General features: G+C 37.4%; 1 protein-coding gene across 1 annotated transcript in view; it reads right to left on the reverse strand.

The window, feature by feature from the left end:
* PLEKHH2 (pleckstrin homology, MyTH4 and FERM domain containing H2) overlaps positions 1 to 19,123 on the reverse strand; it is a 96,349-nt gene that overhangs the window by 16,167 nt on the left and 61,059 nt on the right. Inside the window, exons 18-24 of the mRNA XM_065929362.1 lie at positions 18,490 to 18,598; positions 17,433 to 17,545; positions 12,910 to 13,089; positions 10,941 to 11,038; positions 9,145 to 9,322; positions 8,095 to 8,250; positions 5,504 to 5,601 (exon numbers count right to left, since the gene is read on the reverse strand). Of these exons, the coding sequence (XP_065785434.1) occupies positions 5,504 to 5,601; positions 8,095 to 8,250; positions 9,145 to 9,322; positions 10,941 to 11,038; positions 12,910 to 13,089; positions 17,433 to 17,545; positions 18,490 to 18,598 (932 nt within the window). The remainder of the gene's footprint in view (positions 1 to 5,503; positions 5,602 to 8,094; positions 8,251 to 9,144; positions 9,323 to 10,940; positions 11,039 to 12,909; positions 13,090 to 17,432; positions 17,546 to 18,489; positions 18,599 to 19,123) is intronic.

Consider the following 19,123-nt stretch of genomic DNA (forward strand, 5'->3'; position numbering starts at 1 on the left):
TTCCCCATCGTTCTGATAATTCTTTCTGTTCACGCCAGCTTAAGAGTCACTGGCCTGGGCCATCATTCAGAGTGATTTCTTGAAAAAAATAATTATCTGTGTCTGCATGATGGCAAACTGTTAACTGGTAGAAGAACATGGCTGGGTAACAGAAATAGCTTCTAAATTCAAAATGATGTCAGCAAAGGGATATAGAACAAAAAGAATAAAATTGAAGATGAAAGCCCTCCTTTTCTGGCATGTGAACATTTTTGTACTTAGCATATTTCCTTCACTTGAAGTTAAGAACTCTGTCTTATTCATCACTATCATGCACTAGGGTTTATTTAGCTAAGTGTAGCCACTGGAAGGTTCTTAGTAAAAGTTTGAAAAGGTAATACACTAGGAGGGAGAAAAGAACTAAACGTTCAGATGGCTTCAGACAAGAAGATCTAAAGTGCATCTTCTATCATTTCTGGCCTGCCAGTGAGACTGCACCTGGGAAGGGAAGATGAAGCAGTATGGGCACAAAAGAGAAAAACAATTCCAGACACACATACAGGAACACAACTTGTAGGAATCACAGGCTCAAGCCCCGAATGGAACAGCCTGGGCCCCAACAACTATACAGGGATTTGGAGAGAATGTGGAGAGGAACTAACGAGTCCCCCAAATGATAAAGAAGTCAGAAAATCAAACCCATGGATCTTGAATAGGAAAGGCCCCAGGGAACACAATCTAAGTCGGTCCCAATATGACTAGCTTCCAACTGCTCCCCAACCCTGAAGGGGTCTGAAGCAGAGAAGTGGGGCATCTGTCACAGCAGGAGGGCACATGTTGGCTGGCGGGGGCATTCCCAAATGTCCCCACTTGACATCGAGGAAACTGAACACTGTGTGATGGAAACCACATCACTATGTGGACCAGTATCAGCAAACACACACCACTCCAAATGGGGCAGAGCTCTCCTGGTACTGCTGGGTAGTCCTTTAGCTAGCCTCCAACCAGCTCCAGATTTCAGTCCTCAGAGCATGTGTTTCCTACTGTTGCCTTTCTCATCACCATGTAAACCTACTGAGGAAGCAGCCTGCCTTCACTCCCTTCATCCTCCTTACTCCTCTGTCCACCATGGCCTGCTGATAACACTACAAAGCCTGCCGTTGTGACCCGTCCCCCTTCCCTGTTCTCCCCCGGCTTCTACGCCCACCACCTCTAGTCCTCTGCTCAGGAGTCATCTACTGCAAAGCCTTCCTCTCTGCTCCCACAACACCTTGCACACAGACATGTTATACTCACAGTAAGAGCGAATATCATTGGGGCATCTACTGTGTAAGCAGGCCCTGCTCCAACTGCTTTACACCTGCTAACCTTTAGTCCTTCAAGTGACCCTAAGTAGGTACTGTTTCCATCTCCATTTCACGATGAGGGGACCCGAGGCCCAGAGATGGTGAGTGACTTGCTTATGGCCACAGAGTGAGTGGGGGAGCCAGGATGTAATCCAGCAGTTTCTCTCAGAGGCCATGTTCTCCACTGCCCCGCTAGAGTGTGACTGTTACGGCATTAGTCTCATTACTAAGAATTCATGTCTTACATGAGCTGTAAGATTCTATAAGGCAGGAAACATCTATTCACTTTTGAATCTCTAGGGCTTCAATAAGACCTGGCGCTGGCAGACACTGGAGAGATGTTTATGGCATGAATGGATAAATGAATGGTGGTGAGAATTGAAAACTATGGAAATTATTTGCGAGAAAAACCTTGAAAAATCCTTCTGTAGCCTTGGGTAAATGGTTTAACTCTAAAGCTTCAGTTTCCTCATCTATAAGATAGAGATGATGATAATACTTACTGAGAGGTGCCGTTAGGCTTAAATGAGATGATGCATATAAAGAGCTCAGCACAGGGCCCGGTATATGGTTAAGTGCTCAATAAACACTGGTGGTAGTTATTATTACTACTACTATGATAACGATTCTTCTCTAGAGGTCTGTAGACTCACAACAGTCTCTTCATACAAGAAGCTTTTTTTTTTTGGCATGAACACAGCTGGAAGAAACGGGATAAACTAGGTGATCTGTCAAGAGGCTTCTTGGTTTAGGATTCAATATTCATGCTCTCACAGTGCACTAAAGGTGGCAGAGATGGGAACCTTAAACTATGATCCAGAGAATAATAACAACATAGAATTATTGATAATAAACTTTTGTTTCAAAGAAGGGAGAAAGAAGAGCTGTTCTCCATAGGGAAAGACCCTTGCCAGCTTAGTTTTGTTAAAAACATGCCTTGGTTTTGGAATTTCAAATAGACAGTAAGAAACCAAATTAAATAAGTGGTTTATTAATAGATATGAGTAGAATTTAAACATTACCAAATAGTTTTATTACCAGAGTTTTCCAAATGAGAATAAGTTCAAAACCTATTAATAAGAATCTTTAATGTCTAATCTAAATAATTAAAATTTTATAACTTACTAAACATAAATAAAAATTCCATGATAAAGAGAGGTGGTACTTTAGTTTTGCTTATCACAGTGCTGCTTGACAGATGAAGAATCAAGTCTGTAGCTGTGTGGTAGGTCACAGCCAGTTCCCTCGTAACTGTGTCACTGGGCATTAGGGCTCATTTCCTAAGCTATTTATACACATATGCAAAGCATGATCACATTTAGAAACAGTACTTTCTCATAGCTGTGGCTACCCAGCCATTTCAGATTTCTGTTACAGATTAAACCTTAGAGTTGAATTGCTTTTCTTCTGATGTTAAAGATACTGTCATGAAATTGTTTGTGTTTTTTTTTTTTTTGCTAACAAGGCAATGTGTTATTCATGACTGCTTTTGTCCTTCCTGGTGGAATTTGCTAGAGCTGGCACATTCTTCTTCTGTCTCTTTCAGACCACCTTTCTGCATTTCATCCATTTAACTTTGGTTCCAACTGTGGCCATCATAGTCAAAATCAGTATGTATTCAGCATTTGTAAGACATGAATTATTAGCAATAGTCCTAGACACGGACGTAATTCCATTTAGTGCCAACAAAACCAAATGAGCATTCCTGAACCTCTTCTAAATACATAAAAAACCAAGCAGGTCAGGTCGAGGTGCTGGCCTCCTTCCACAAAAGACACAGGCAGCAACATGGACCTCTGGATCAGTGCTTCTCCAAACTTAGCATGAGTAAGAATCACCTGGAGAATTGTTAAAACACAGACTCCGGGGCCTTTTCCCCAGAGATTCTAATTCAAAAGGTCTGAAGTGGGACTAAATAATGGGCATTTCAATGTGTTTCCATGTGATACTGAAGCTGCAGATCCAGGACCCACACTTTGAGAATCACTGCTCCCAGCGACCACAGAACTAAACCAATCATCTAGAAGGTCCGTAACTTCCAGCTGCTGTTTTATGCCAGTCATGAAAGGGCCAGGGTGGAAACAGATTCCTCCAGGACGAGAGACTGTTCGATTTTTACTTCCTAAGTAATCCTGCATATCTCTAGGAGCACAGGATTTTAAAATCTTAGATACCAAAGCTCAACAGTCACTGTCTCATTACCCAGAACTCTTGTGAATCACTCAGCTCATGATCCTTGAACAGAGAGGCTCTAGTGGCTCATGTGCTAAGTCGCTTCAGTGATGCCCAACTCTTTGCGATCCTATGGACCTTAGCCAGCCAGGTTCCTCTGTCCATGGGGTTGTCTAGGCAAGAATGCTGGAGTGGGTTGCCATTCCCTTCTCCAGGGGATCTTTCCGACCCAAGGACTGAACATGTTATCTCTTAGGTCTCCTGCACTGACGGGTGGGTTCTTGACTACTACCGCCACCTGGACCTTTTATTCAGATCAAAGGAGTCTGTTCAAACAGTGGTGGCCTTTTAGTGGCTGAGTGTATGAGAGGAACCCACAGTATGAATGCACAATATTTATTTAACCATTCTCCTACTAATAAACATGTGTCCCGTAACACATTTATTTTTCACTGTTACAAAAATTAGTGGAATACTCTTTCCCACTTATGTGGGTATTTCTCTGGGATAAATGATCAGAAAAAGAGATCCTGAACTGGATCAAAGGCTGTTACATTCTTTCTGTTATATAGTACCTTTACTTCTTACATCTCAATATCAGAAGAGCTAGGAACATATTCCAAAAGTAGGCCTCTAAAAATTTTAAAGTCAAGACTACAGCAATAATTCTACCAGGCTCTTACTCTGATATCTTAGATCCCTTATTTTATGAAGTATAAGAGTCAAATAAAAGAAGCAAACAAAACATTTTTTGTTTTTGTTGTTGTCGTACAGTTAATGTGACATGGTCAGTGAACACTGTTTATTAAATACCACCTTCTGCTCATACATGGAAGAAAAGAAGTGGTTTTTTATTTTGTTTTTTGTTTTTAAAAAAAGAATAAAGAAAACCCTAGTTTCTGACCATATGCTAAAGTCTATTGAAACTGTACCTGTCGTGGGCTTCTCTGGTGGTCCATCTTTACTCAGTGTGCCAGTGAGTTCATACACACGGGTATGAACCCTGGCCTGGGAAGCTCCCACGTGTCAAGAGGCAACTAAGCCCAAGCACTACAGCTACTGAGCGCGTGTGCTCTGGAGCCCGTGCTCGGCAGCAGGAGACGCCGTCACAATGGGAAACCCAGGGATCGCGACTAGAGAAAGTCCTTGCAGAGCAACAAAGACCTGGCACAGCCAAAAATCAATCAATAAACACTGAAATAAATTTTATTTGTTGAGCAAGTCCTACCAGCTCTTTCCCAGTTCCTGAAACACTGCTCAGCCTCCCTCTACAGGTTTTGTACATCCTTTTCTACCGGTTTCAACACTTTCACTCTCAGCCTCCTTCTGACCTTGACATAAGCATCATTTCCTCAAAGAACCTCCCAAAGCCTCCAGTCTAGGACAGGATTCTTGTTAAGTGCTCTCACACAGACATGTGCTTTTCTTTCAGAGAAAAATTAGCAACTATCTTCCTCACTAGCCTGTAAATTCCAAAAGATCAGGGATTGTGTGTTTGTTTATTATTATTTCATCCAAAGCATCCAGCTAAGTGTTGGGCTTATAGATGAAGCTCAATAAATACAGAGGAAGAGAGAATATGAAAGAACAAGAATGAATGAATATGAACATACCACTTCTAAAAGACTTGGGTAAACAAACGATTCTTATTACAGATCTGCAGTAGGATATTTGAATATTCAGTCTTATGGAAAAAATGTAATATCAGTGTTAAAGAAAATTTTGAAAGTGAAAAACTGCATCAACTGCCCTAAGAGAGCAACTATAGTTTTCTTCTAATCTTTGTCCAGATACATATTTTTATAAAACACAAATATTCATGATATTACTACAATTAGAGACAAAATTTTAGGTGACAGTTTCTTCCTACAGAAATAGAGCTACCATTTTAGGAAAACATACAAATAAATGTAAGTTTTAAGGCTATTAAACAGGAAACTAAATTTTAGGTGTATGATTTGAAAATAAGGGTATACTCTTTGGCTCTTGGCGATGGTATTACACACCTGTTTTTATAAGTGAGACGAACAGTTCTCGTACCTTCCCATTTCCCAGGCTGCTGTTCTTTAGAAGCCTGCTCCCATTTAGAGATAATGTCACAAATCTAGAAGGGAAGTAGAAAATGGAGAGTCATACTGTTTTTCACATTGGTTATTTTTTTAAGACAAGCATGTCTACAGACTGAAAATTTTCAATTAATACAATCAAACCAAATGGACTGAAGCTTTCTGTTTTAAGCTTCTGCAGTTCTGAGTTTAGAATTTAATTATAAATCACTCTTTGGTCCTCTTATCCTTTTGGACACACATTAACTTTGGACTATGGCCATGAATTTTTTACTCAAAAAGGAAACTTAACGAAGGATTGCATGAGACTGGAAACAAGAAGATTCCAGGAATTTTTTCATGCTTTAGTCACCGAAAAGCAACTTTTCCGCCTTCTGAGTTTAAAAAGATTGGAATAACTGAAGTTATACCAAAGAAATCTGAAATATAATGTTAAGGTTCTTGGGGAAAGAACAAAAATTCTTCAGGAACAAGATAAATTAAAAAAAAATCTTGTCATTTACAGAATAGTAAATAAAAGCTTTTAAAATTATGGGGTAAGCAATTATTCACCAAAGCCCCTGATATTTACTCAACTCAAGTCAACCAAAAATACTAGCTTATCTTCTTGATCAATTATTAAAAGTATTCAAGGGATGTCTGTCTCAAAAATTTACATTTGGAATTGTTGATCTGAACAGGATATACTTGAAACTGCAAAGAAAAAGACATTCATTTATCTAGATGCCTCAAAATGCAGCTGAAGAAACAGGTGGGAGTGCGGTGGAAATCCTATCTTCTGACCAGCACTCCTAAGGAACTAAGTATGAGTTTTAACATATCGCATATTTAACCCATGGAGATCCAACAGATCATTCCGCAAATGCAGTTGGACTTTGGGAGTTAAATGAAAGTACTGATGTTTTATATGCTCTGAACTTATGGGTGCATTGCTTGCTTTGCCCCAAATATTTCATCTCCAAATCAGAGAAGTACCTTTACTCCATAACAAGGTACTTATTCCCAAGAGCAATAAGGACCACATAAAGTAAGAGGATCCAAACCTGGTTCCAGCTATTTGATTTGCCATAAATTATTTTTCATTCTAAGCCTTGGTTTCCTCATTTGCAAAATAAGTGGGTTATTTCTCTAAGGTTCCTTACGGTTCTGTATCCTATGTTTTTAATCGTTGCCATCGCTAGATGGAAACTTCATTAAAGCTATTTTACTATGACCTAGAAAACATTTTTAAAGAATCTTCCAATTTTCTGTCTCTGCTCATGATCTTCCCTATGTCTGGAATCGCTTCCTTATTTCCACAGGTGCATTTTCTTGTGTGTGTTAGTTGCTCAGTCAGGTCCGACTCCTTGCAACCCCATGGCGTGAAACCCGCCAGGCTCTTCAGTCCATGGGATTCTCCAGGCAAGAATATTGGAGTGGGTTGCCATTTCCTTCTCCAGGGGATCTTCCCAACCCAGGGATCGAACCCACGTCTCCCGCATTGCAAGCAGTTTCTTTACCATCTGAGCCACCAGGAAAGCCTGGTGCATTTTCTACCAGTCAAAGTCCAGATGAGCTCTTCCCTAATTTCCACTGAAAGCAATCTTTTCCCCTGTAGAATGCGCACCACATTCTTAAACTATTTATCATTTTCAATTTTAAGGTTATCAGTGTATAAGGCTACTCTTCCCTAAGAAGATTAGGAGTTCACTATGCGCAGGGAATATTTCTGTTCCTTCTTTATATTCCCCAAAGGGTCTGCTCCAGCTCCTGGGATACAATGTGTATGTGTGAGTGCACAGTCGTGTCCAACTTTTGGCAACCCTATGGACTGTAGCCTGCCAGGTTCCTCTGTCTGTGGAATTTTCCAGGCAAGAATACTGAAGTGGGTTGTCATTTACTACCCCAGAGGATCTTCCTGACCCAGAGATCAAACCTGCATCTCTTGTGTCCCCTGCATTGACAGACAGCTTCTTCACCACTGTGCTACCCAGGAAGCCCTGGGACACAATATACAGTTAAATGGGTACTGCTGAGTGAATGAATAAAATGGAAAGCCATTTTATTAGAGCTTCCATACCTCCACTCTTTCTACCTTAATATTTAGGGTATTATTACTATTATTAATCCGCTTCCTCTCTTTAACATGTAGGATGTATGTGTGTGAGGGGTTTCCCTGGTGGCTCAGTGGTAAAAAAAAATCTGCCTGCCAATGCAGGAGATGTGGGTTTGATCTCTGGGTCAGGAATATCTCCTGCAGTAGGAAATGGCAACCCATTCCAGTATTCTTGCCTGGAAAATCCCATGGACAGAAGAACCTGGTGGGCTACAGTCTAAGTCAGACACCACTTAGCAACTAAACAACAACAATATATGTGTGCACAGACTTTATTCAGAATTCCTTGGCTTCAACAAAGTCCAAAGATATTTTTTTATTATGAAGCTTAGATTGCTTATATTTTTGGAAAATTCTTGAACTAAACTTTTTGCAAATAGCAGAATAACTTCTTTGCTGTTTGCTGGGTCTGCCTCCTAAAAGGAGTTGGTTTTACCTTGATGTTTCCTTGAAGACAATGCTCTAAATCTCGGCCGGAAGGATCATCTGTGAACAATGCAAATCCAGACTGTGCTGGCTTCCTCATTCCTGTATCTTGGTTCAAAGTATTCAAAAACTCTTCCACTGTGGTGGATGCATCAAATCCAACTACCTAAACAGAAACAACATAGTCCTTCTCTTAATAAAAAGGTTCAGACATTTCAAACCTAGATTTCAGGGGGGAAACAGGGCATACATGACGCACGATTAATAACATATATTTATCAAGGTGCTTTAACTTCTTTCAAAGTTCCCCTGGAGAAAATTAATGTCATCTTAGTCATTAGCCTGACATAAGAACTCCTGGCTTTAGCCAACAGACATGAATTCAAAATAGAAAGATCATTTGAGAGCTATAAACCTCTTGCAGAGATATTATGCTGGCCCATTAGGAACTACAGAACAGTATGTAATCTTCAAGCAAAGGGGAAAATAAAAAAAAGAAATACACTTAAACAGATGAACACTTTTAAGCATTTAATTTTGTTTCTTTAATATGCAGTTAAGTATCTGAATTCCACGATAAAAGGCTTAGAGCTACAAAGACTAACTGCCAGCTTTGGAATACATTTGCTAGTTAATAGGCAACCACCTAGATGTGAGTTGGAAGGGCCTGGACAGTTTTCCCAGAGAATTCCCAAAATGTGGAGACTTTAAAGGGACTAAACCTGTACACGTCCCAGGTCAGTAATCATTTCCTCACCTAGCTGGTATACTGCTGGGGGAAGCCCTCAACTGAAGTAATTTTGCTTTTCTCCATCAGAATTATAATGGTAATGAAAATCCTCCCTTATTTCATTCAATATGGATATTTTAGTGTGCATCATTTTTTAGCAAAACTGTTTCAAAACTCAACTATCCTGACAGAAAATCTAATATATTTGCATGTTTATCATTGCCAGCTGCTGACAGAAGTAGGGTGACAGTCCCACCTCTCAACACCACAGAGGTTATACACAGGATTCTGGGCTAAGCACGTGTTCATTGGGTAGAAAGTCTAATCTACCTGATATATTCCATTCATGAAGTGCACAGGGATGCTGAAGGGCAAAGAATGATGATATGGGTTTCGAAGAAGGGTGGAAAGAATCTCCATTCTTGAGGGTCTTGCTTCTCGATCTCCATTCTGTTGTGTTCTTTCTACACATCTCTGGCAGTAAATGGCATATTTTCCAAATTCTGTCCTATAATACAAAACTTAAGATAAAACCTAAGAATAAATTTAATTAAGATATATGCAACCATTAAGGAAACTTTCCTTGGTATACATTATTACAATGTATCATGCTAATATTGACAGCATAATATTATATTATCATTGAATGATAATATTAACTGCTATATTAATATATGTTAATATTATATAGTGTTAATTATCATAATCACAATAATATAAACTAAATATTATATAAGATTGATATATATTACTATAATATTATCATTATTGAGTGATAATATTAACTACTGTCACTTTTTCTCAAATTCTACTGTCTTTACTTTCGCCACAGACTTCCCACAAAGCAATCTTCATCATTATTGTATTATTATAATCACAAAATAAATTTAAAATTACCAGACATTACATGGTCAACATACAGTGATTATATTAACAAATATAAAGAAAATAACTGTATAAAGACTAGAACAGGATAACATGATGAAGAGAGTTCTCTTCTGAAGAACACAGAAGTTAATGCCATTCCTGCTGAGCAAGATAAGAAAATATCTTCAAACAAAAATAAAAATGTATTTTCCTTGCGACTTCCCTGGCGGTCCAGTAGCTAAGATTCTGTGCTCCCAATGCAGGGGGTCCAGGTTTGATGTGGTCAGGGGACTAGATCCTACATGTCACAGCTAAGACCTGGCCCAGCCAAATAAATAAGTAAATATTCCTTCTTTATAAAACAAGTACTTCTTTAAAAATGTTAAGCATTAAACAAAACCGCTGGGGTAAATAAATACAGTAAAAGCTGGATAGAGATCTTATTTGTCCTTATTTGTAACATATAATTTTTATTTCATTTATAAAAGCAGATTGATAATGTACCTACATATATGTGCATTCAAGTGCCTTTTAGGTGGGCTTTAAAATCTCACTTTGTAGGGGGCGGGTGGTTCTCAGTGACTAAAACTGTAATCACATGACCCTGATGACAGAGTCCCCAAAAACACATTATGAGCTAGAAGATATTTTCCTACTGCTTCCAAGCTGCTCTTTCGTTTCACTGTTTGTTTGAGTCCCAAAGTCTATTTAAACAACCTAATGTGAACCTCTTGAACAAAATGATCCCAATCACCCTTGGCTGGACACCCTAGGCCCCACTGTAAGAAAGTCATTCTAACAGTGAATTGGAAAAGTCTTTTTCAAAGGAGTAAAAATTCTGAGGTAATTCAAATACATACAATTATAAAAGGTGGGAAGACTATCAGAGAAGTCTTCTATATAAAAGAATTAAATGTGAAGAAAATAGTAATAGAAAAAATAAGGAAACAAAATAGTTGCTTTTATTGGATGAACACCCACTAACGATAAGACATTCATACTTGAAATGTACATAGACTATTAACTTAAAATATTCTTTGTCAGCTTTTCAAGCTTTTAGTGCAACCTTCCATGAGAGATTTTACGTAACAAAGGAAATATTTTTCTAGCTCTGCATAAATGATAACCAAAGGCTTCCTGTATCAACATTTGTTTCACACATTCTTCCACAAATGTACCTGGCAGGTTACTAAATACCTATGATTTATTGCAGACACAGAGGCCACATAAGTGGGACAGTTGTCTAGAACTCTGCGTACCTGGAATCTGCATTTCTCTTTAGGTGGAGCCTGAGGAGCCACAGGAAAGGATGATGGGGAAGGAAGAGCCCAACACAGAGTGCCAGGAGTTGCCAGCCCTGGGCAAAGAGAAGCATCACAGGTTAGACACCACGTGGTCATCAGAGATCTAAGTCAGGGGGAGTGTGACTGAGAGAGGAAGTGAGAGCGAAGGGATGATGACAGTCTTTCTTGATCCCAAAATGTTTTTGCTTTTTTCCACATAGACATCATCTCCTTAGAGCATTTATAATACATAAAAGCATAAAAGCTTCATATTGGGTCAGAACCATAATCCATCTAGTTATGTATACAGTTGTATACAACTGAGGTATCAGAGGATATCATATGGTAATCCTTTTTGATATTACACAAGGTTAGGGAAATTGTTTTCTTTTGTTCATTTATTTGTTAACTCTTGCACTGAAATATAAGTAATGGCACTAAGTAAGGGCAAATTGAAAAGTAGTAAAAAAATAATTTATACAAAAAGCAAAACGGATCTACCCATACATACATACATAGCTAAACAAGAGGCAAGCACAAAAATATTAACAGAGGTTATCTCTGTCTAGGTAATAGAGTTATATATGACTTTTATTATTCTCTTGCTCTGGCCTGTATTCTATTTTATATCTTAATTTTTTTTAATTAAGTAAGTATAACTTCAATATTTTTTAAATGTCATACAAAAAAAGGAAAAGCGGGAAAGGCCCTGCCCTTGAAGAATTTATGATCTAGGAGAAGACATTATATATATATTTAAACAGTAATCTATAATACAGCACCACTAATACACTGTAATAATGTTTTTTTAAGTATGACCAATGGACGGAATGATTACTGATGCGGGAGTCAGGAAAGAATCTACAGGAGGGATGTTGCTTGGGCTGGACTGTGAAGTCCACAGGTAGGAAGAATGCAGAGGGATCTGGTTTCCAGGTGAAGGATAATGAAAGGCAGGGTTGTTCGAAGAATGAGGAGAGTTTATTCATTCAATGTATACTGGAAACAGGATATACAAAATGAAGTGGAGAAAGAGGAGGCCACTGGAGCCAGATTATGAAGGGCCCCCGATAGACATGAAGCTTAAGTTTCAGAACCCCGCTCAATACAAAAAAGTCCCCTCCAAATACCTGGGACAGGCCCTATGAGCTGTCATAGTCATATGACATGCTCATTTGTTCTTTTAAAATGTGTAAAAGTAATAAATTTTGTGTTTTTTTTCTTAGTATTCATTGCACAAGTTTCAAGTCCCACAAAACCTAGGTCCACTCCCAAGAGTCTAGGGTAAGAAATTTCTATTTTATCCTGTGATTGACAGGGAGTCAGTGAGCATATATTAAAAGAAGCATTCATTGAGGAGTAAACACAAGTGACTAAAACCCTCCTGAAAATAAATCTGACTGTAATAATTAAGGAAATGTATCCAAAATCAATAGTGAAGTACTACTTTTTACCTGAAAAGAAATTAACAGAAGAATTACACTGAATATTGTTGAAGATATGGAAAATTCTAGAAGTGGACACAATGAAATTCACTAGACTTGCACACAAAATTTAGGTTCAAAGATATCTACTGTAGTGGCATTTATCATAGGAAAAGTAATTGGAAAAACCTAAACATATAGCAGTTGATATTAAAGCAACTAGTATTAATGTTTTGAAGACTGCTGAAAGCTATAGGGGAAATGACTATGTTTTATAGTTTTTAAAAAGTATATGCACATGGTAATGTTAGTAATGTGAAAAACTGTGAGTGCATAAATATACACATATAAACATTTATATATAGATTATAGAAACTGAAAGGATATACACCAAATAGTAATAACTGTTTTTCCATTTCATACTTCTTGTGTTTTCCAAATGCCTATATTGAATATGTATTATACTTACAATCAGGAAAACAACATCATTCAAAATTGCATGTATATGTATCAACACATACCTGCAGTGGTCCTGGTTGATTCTGTGGCTGTCTCCATCTTGTCTGTTTAATGAGCTGACAGCAAATTTCATTCTGTAGCTCAGGATGTGTCAGACAGATTTGCAAAGCACTCTGGGCTAGAGATATGTGGTAATCAATTGCGGGCGAGTCGACTGCTGCATTTATAAAAAGCTGGCAGGTCTGAATTAAATGAAAAAAATAGATATACTCAGGGTAAGAAATGATAAGATTTATTCTGCATGAATTATATTGATTCTCTTACTAGCAAAAGTTTTTGTTTAAAAGGATGGAAAAACTGAAAAATAAATAAATAAAAGGATGGAAAAGATATATTGTGATAACATTAATCAAAAGAAATCTGGAATGGTGACATTAATATCAGACAAAGTAGATTTCCAGGCAAGGAATTCTGCCAGAGATAAAGAGGGTCATTTTATAATGAAAAAGGGGTCAGCTCATCTAGAAGGAATCACAATTCTAAATGTTTTAATAATATTTTTAATAATAAAAATATGTGATGCAACAACTTATAGGACTGTAAGGAGAGACAGACAAAATTCACAATTAAAGTGAGAGACTGCAATACCCTCTGTCAACATCTGAAAGAACAAATAAGTAGAAAAATCACTTTGGATTTAGAAAACCTGAACAATACTATCAATCAATCTGACCTAATTTGTAGAACAGTCCACCTCTGAGCAGAATATGCATTCTTTTTAAAGACATATGGAACATTAATAGCCTCTAGAGTCTACTGGAACACAAACTTCATAAAGACATTTTCTTGTTCATGTTTATACTCTCTACACAGAACAGAGTTCAACCCCTCCTCATCTTTATTTTTTTTCTAGTAATATCAATTGGCATCTTTAAGAACTAATTTACTGAGGAAAGTATTTTGGGAAATAGTAGCCTAAATAACTTAAAGTGAATGTTAATACATAGTATTTTTCCTCCAAAGAGATTAAATTTTAGAGTAGGTTACTAGGAAAAGGTTATAGCATAATCTTTCCTAGACATTTTCCAAACTAGGATATTAATACTTATCATTCTTCATTTTAACAGTTCATTGTAATAAAACTGTGAAATTTCATTTTGATCTTGACTAGAGAAGTAGCTACTCTTGCTTGAGGAAGTTTGGGATGGATTGCCTAAAGGCATGGGAAGCAATACTCATAAAATGTTCTATGAATTCTGAAAAATATATGCATGCTAATTAAACAACCCCAAATCACTGTTATAAATGTATCAAATAACTTTAGTTATGGTGTTTTACATGTATATTTGTTTCAATGAATTAAATACATTGGGCTTATTAGTGACATTGAAATTTGAGAGTAAAACAAAGTTCTGGGAGTGAAATCTTTTGCGAGAGCTATTTAAGAAAGATGGTAATGATAACCCTATATGCAAAAATGTTAGTCTTTTTTTTCTTATAAGAAATGTCAGGAAACCAAAAAAGTACTGCTTGTGACAGGATATAGTTGGATCTTGCTTTTTTATACATTCTGACAATTTCTACATTGTAGTTGAAATGTTTAGACCATTTAAGTTGAATATTATTAGTATGTTGTTGTTGCTCAGTCTCTAGGTCACATCCAACTCTCTTGTAACCCCATAGACTGTAGCCTGCCAGGCTCCTCTGTCCATGCGATTTCCCAGGCAAGAATACTGGAGCAGTGTTGCCACTTCCTTCTTCAGGGGATCTTACCGACCCAGGGATCGAACCCGTGTCTCCTGCTTGGCAGGCGAACTCTTTACCACTGACCCACCTGGGAAGCCAATTATTAGTATGGTCAGGAATAAATTTCTCTTAGTCATGATTAGTATCATTTTTTTAAATTTATTTTTAATTGGAGGATAATTGCTTTAGAATATTGTGATTTCTGCCAGACATCAACATGCATCAGTGATAAGCACACATTATGTCCGAGGGTTACTATTCTTTTAATATGATGTTGGAGTCTGTTTACTAATATTTGATTAGTTTTTGTATGAAATGCTCTTGTTTTCTATAATATTTTCTGGGGTTTGGTATAAAAACACTACTTACTTCACAAAGAGAATCTAGTGACATGATGACTGAGAACTGCTTCAAAATAACTAGCCTTGGGGAGCAATAGAGATGGGGAGAATAAAACAAAACTGGTCATAGGTTGACAACTGTGGAGCTGGATAGTAGCATCTTATACTTTATAATATTCTCTCTACTCTTACGTATGTTTGATATATATATCTAAGCTTTGAGCTTTACCCTAAACAAAGTAAAAGAAAAAATTTTTTCAAAATTTCTTTCTTTCCTATGCTTTGGGACACCTTGAACAGCACTGAAATTATCTATACCTACAAAGTTTGGTAAATTCCCCTGTTTAAATTTTTATTCACCTGTGTAATTGGTTTTGGCCATTTATATTTTGTTATATAGTCGATCACTTCATCCAGATTTTCAAATATATTTGCATAAAGTCTGTCTTACTTTGGGTATTTGTGTATTCTACAGGTGGATTTTTAAAAACACTCCATGATTGTATTTTTAAAACATGAACAAAAGTAGAGAGAATAGTATAATATACCCATTACCTAGTGTCAACAGCTGTCAACAAGCATTTTGCCATATCTGTTTCATTCAGTCCCTGTCCTCACTTTTTTCTGTAGTATTTTAATGTATATCATGTTATTTTACTAATACTTCAGTAGGGCTCTCCAACTGACACCGATTTTTCCACGTAAGCATCAGGTCATCATCATCCACTTCCCAAATTAACAACAATTCCCTAGTATTATCTAGTAAGCAAATAATTTTTTGAGATGGGAGGAATATAGGCAAGAAAAAGAGAAAGAAGAGATAAAAACTGAAGACTCTAAGAGACTAAAGGGAAAATGAAGTACCAAGGTGCCAGCACAGAGTCAAGACAAGAATCCATAAAAGATACATTATATTCTGAGACTGAAGTAATGGAGGAAGAAACAGATGAAACAATGTCTCTTGGGATGAGAGATTCGAGGTGATCATTTGTGATGCCCTCTAATTTTTCCAATGAAATTAAATTTGTTCTGAGGAGCATTATTGAGTAGGGAGTTGGAAGGTATGTGACCAAAGACAAGCAAAGAGAGACAGTTGGCCCTGAGGAATGAAGACCATAGAGTCACATAGGCTCCAGTCCACACAGCTATTTGATGCTCTCTAGCATTACACATGCAATTAATACAGAAGCAGGCAAAACCACAGCAGGGATCTTGGCAGGAGCTTGGCTGAAGAATGCATGGGACCATAGGTTCTAAGGAACTACAGTGCTCTTTCTTGATCTCAAAGAAAATAAATTACTCAAAAAAAGGTCTTAGTGAGGATGAGAAATGGAAGAGTAAGAAAGTAAGAGAGCTCATGGGCTAAGAGATTATGGTTAAAGAAAGATATATTAGGATTTAAGATTTTAGAAGTGGTGTACTTATGAGGCATGTTGGAGTCAGGGTGTGGACATGGAGAATGGAAAGGTGAAGCAGGGTAGACAGCAACCTTACTGACACTGAGAAGGTCAGGAATCTTAAGGTCATAGCATTGGAGAGCAAAGTGATAGCAACATCATTTTAGCGTAATGGCAAAGGTTAAGGCAGAGAGAAAGAATGTGAGTTAGGAGCCAAAATCCTTAACGAAATTTGAGGAGTTACCAGAAGGTGACTGATGACAGAGATAATGGAAAGTGAAAGTGAAAGTGTTACAAAAGTGAAAGTTTTAGTCACTCAGTCATGTCGGACTCTTTGCGATCCCATGGACTGTTGCCTGTCAGGCTCCACTGTCCATGGGATTCTCCAGGCAAGAATACTAGAGTGGGTTACCATGCTCTTCTCCAGGGGATAATGAGGCAGGGGTAAAGAATGATATAATTGGCAAGTTTCAAGTGATCAGGGACTTAATAGAGGTTGAGTAATAAGAATTTGAGCATATTAGCATTGGAGAAGAACAACAACAGAAGAACAACTCCTCTCCCAATAGTGAGGTATGGTGATGTCAGAAATCTCTCCATCTGAGAAGCTGAAGAGAAAATGACTCTGATATTAAGTCTTTCACATGGCCCAACCATAGTTTATCATAGAAATTTCAAATTCTCACTCAGAAAGCATATTAAATTCATCTAACTTTAATTCAGTATATTTTGTCATTGTTATCATATTTTGAATTTTCTTGAAAAGAGTGAAACTTTATAACCTAGATTTTCATTTTTTCCTATTAAAATGCTTAACAATATATGTGCTGTGCTAAGTCGCTTCAGTCATGTCTGACTCTTTGCGACCCCATGGACTGTAGCCCGCCAGGCTCCTCTCCTCCATAGGATTCTCCAGGCAAGAATACTGGGGTGGGCTGCCATGCCCTTCTCTAGGGGTTCTTCCCAACCCCAGGATCGAACCTGTGTCTCTTGCATCTCCTGCATTGGCAGGCAGGTTCTTTACCACTAGCACCATTTGGGAAGCCCTGGCAAAGGTTAATTTCAAGTTTTTTTGATATATAATGCCACATAAAGTTTTACCTTAAATAATTTAATTGCTTCTGTCTGTAGAGCTTCTGAAGGTAGTGTTGTCAGAGGGGAAATGATTCCTTCTTTGCTGTGACACAAAGTAGGGTGTCTCCATATCTGAGAAGCTAAGTACAAAATGAAATGTAAATAAGAAACAGAAAGAATCATTTATTTGGGCCTCATATTAAATTAGCCCTTTAGAAATTAGCTCATTCAGATCTGGCTCCCAATTTACGTCATAAAAGTCATGAAAAACCTCTGATAACATTATTTTATTTCAGTTTCTAGGCCACTGGGATTCTCATAATTCTCTTTAGGATAAATTAAAGTTAGACAAGGTTGGTACAAGAGTCTAGGCCAAAACAAGTCTACCAGGACATTGGTTATATTGCTTATATGTGCTAAAGATTGGTGACCTAGGTAGGGAGATGACTGTATATGAAAAGGAGCTGGGGGCAAGTTGCAGAGAAGAAACTAGAGCAGGAGGAGATATAAAGATAGAGAAGAACTTGAAGTCATTCCTAAAATCAACATTTATTGAATTCCTATGCCAGATCACAAATAAAACGTGATCTCTATTAAGTAGAGCATCTACGCTCTCAATGGGGAAACTTTAGCCATTAAAAAAAAGAAAATTCAAAAAATAAATAAATAAATAAATAAATAAAAGAAAATTCAATGCAAAGCAACAAATGCTACGAAAGGGTTAAATGGTGAAGTGCATTGGGACATAATTATAACATTTATTAGGCACCTTTTATGAGCCATTTGCTGAGTTGGGATGGGCTGGATGGGGGACCTCCTAAGGTACATAGGATTTCATCAGGTTGGTGGGGAATATGAAGGAGGGTGGGCAGTCCAGGCAGAGGGAGCAATGCGAGCAAAGGCAGAGAGGTGAGACAGGATACAGCATGTTGAAGAAGGATGGTGTCCCTGTAGCTGAAGAGCTACAGTGAGAATCCTAGTCCATGACAAGCAAAGCCAGTAAGAATGGGTATACAGGAATCCACAAATGAAAACTCTACTAGGCACAGGGGGTTAGGGTCCATTTCATACATTATAAACTTACAAGGTTCCCCTTCTATATTTAGCAACTTGCAAACAAGTTGTTCAAATTCAGATCCAACATTCACATTGTTACTTCCAGCTGCAACCGTCAGGTGATAAAGCCAAGTGTCCTTAAAAATTAAAACATATAATAGAGATGTTAACCATGATACAGTTTTTGATGACTTAAGGAAAAAACAACTTGAATAGACAGTATAAAACTTTGACACTGGAAAAAAAATCTCTTAATTTTTAAATAAAACTAAAAGCCACTTAGGCTCTTTTGAATTGTGCTCATAGTGCCTTTCTCCCATTGCTCACATTTTTATTATTTTCTTAGAAAAGCATAAGAAAACTAAGACAGTAATATGACATTAAGAGGCTAGAATAAATATAACTAATTAATAGCCTTTTAAGGAATACAACAAATTCTATCAAATTTAAAATCTGATTCCTCATACATACAAATAACACACAAAAAATACTTAAGAAGTCCAGAAAATTTAAAGAAGGAAATAAAAGCCAGAAGGAACATACCTCAACACAATAAAGGTCATCTAAGAAAAATTAATAGCTAATATCATACCCAACGATGAAAAACTGAAAGCTTGTCCTGTAAGATCTATAACAAGACAAGGATGCCCACTCTTGCCACT

This window comes from Muntiacus reevesi, chromosome 3 (assembly GCF_963930625.1).
Source record: "Muntiacus reevesi chromosome 3, mMunRee1.1, whole genome shotgun sequence".
Classification (NCBI taxonomy): domain Eukaryota; kingdom Metazoa; phylum Chordata; class Mammalia; order Artiodactyla; family Cervidae; genus Muntiacus; species Muntiacus reevesi.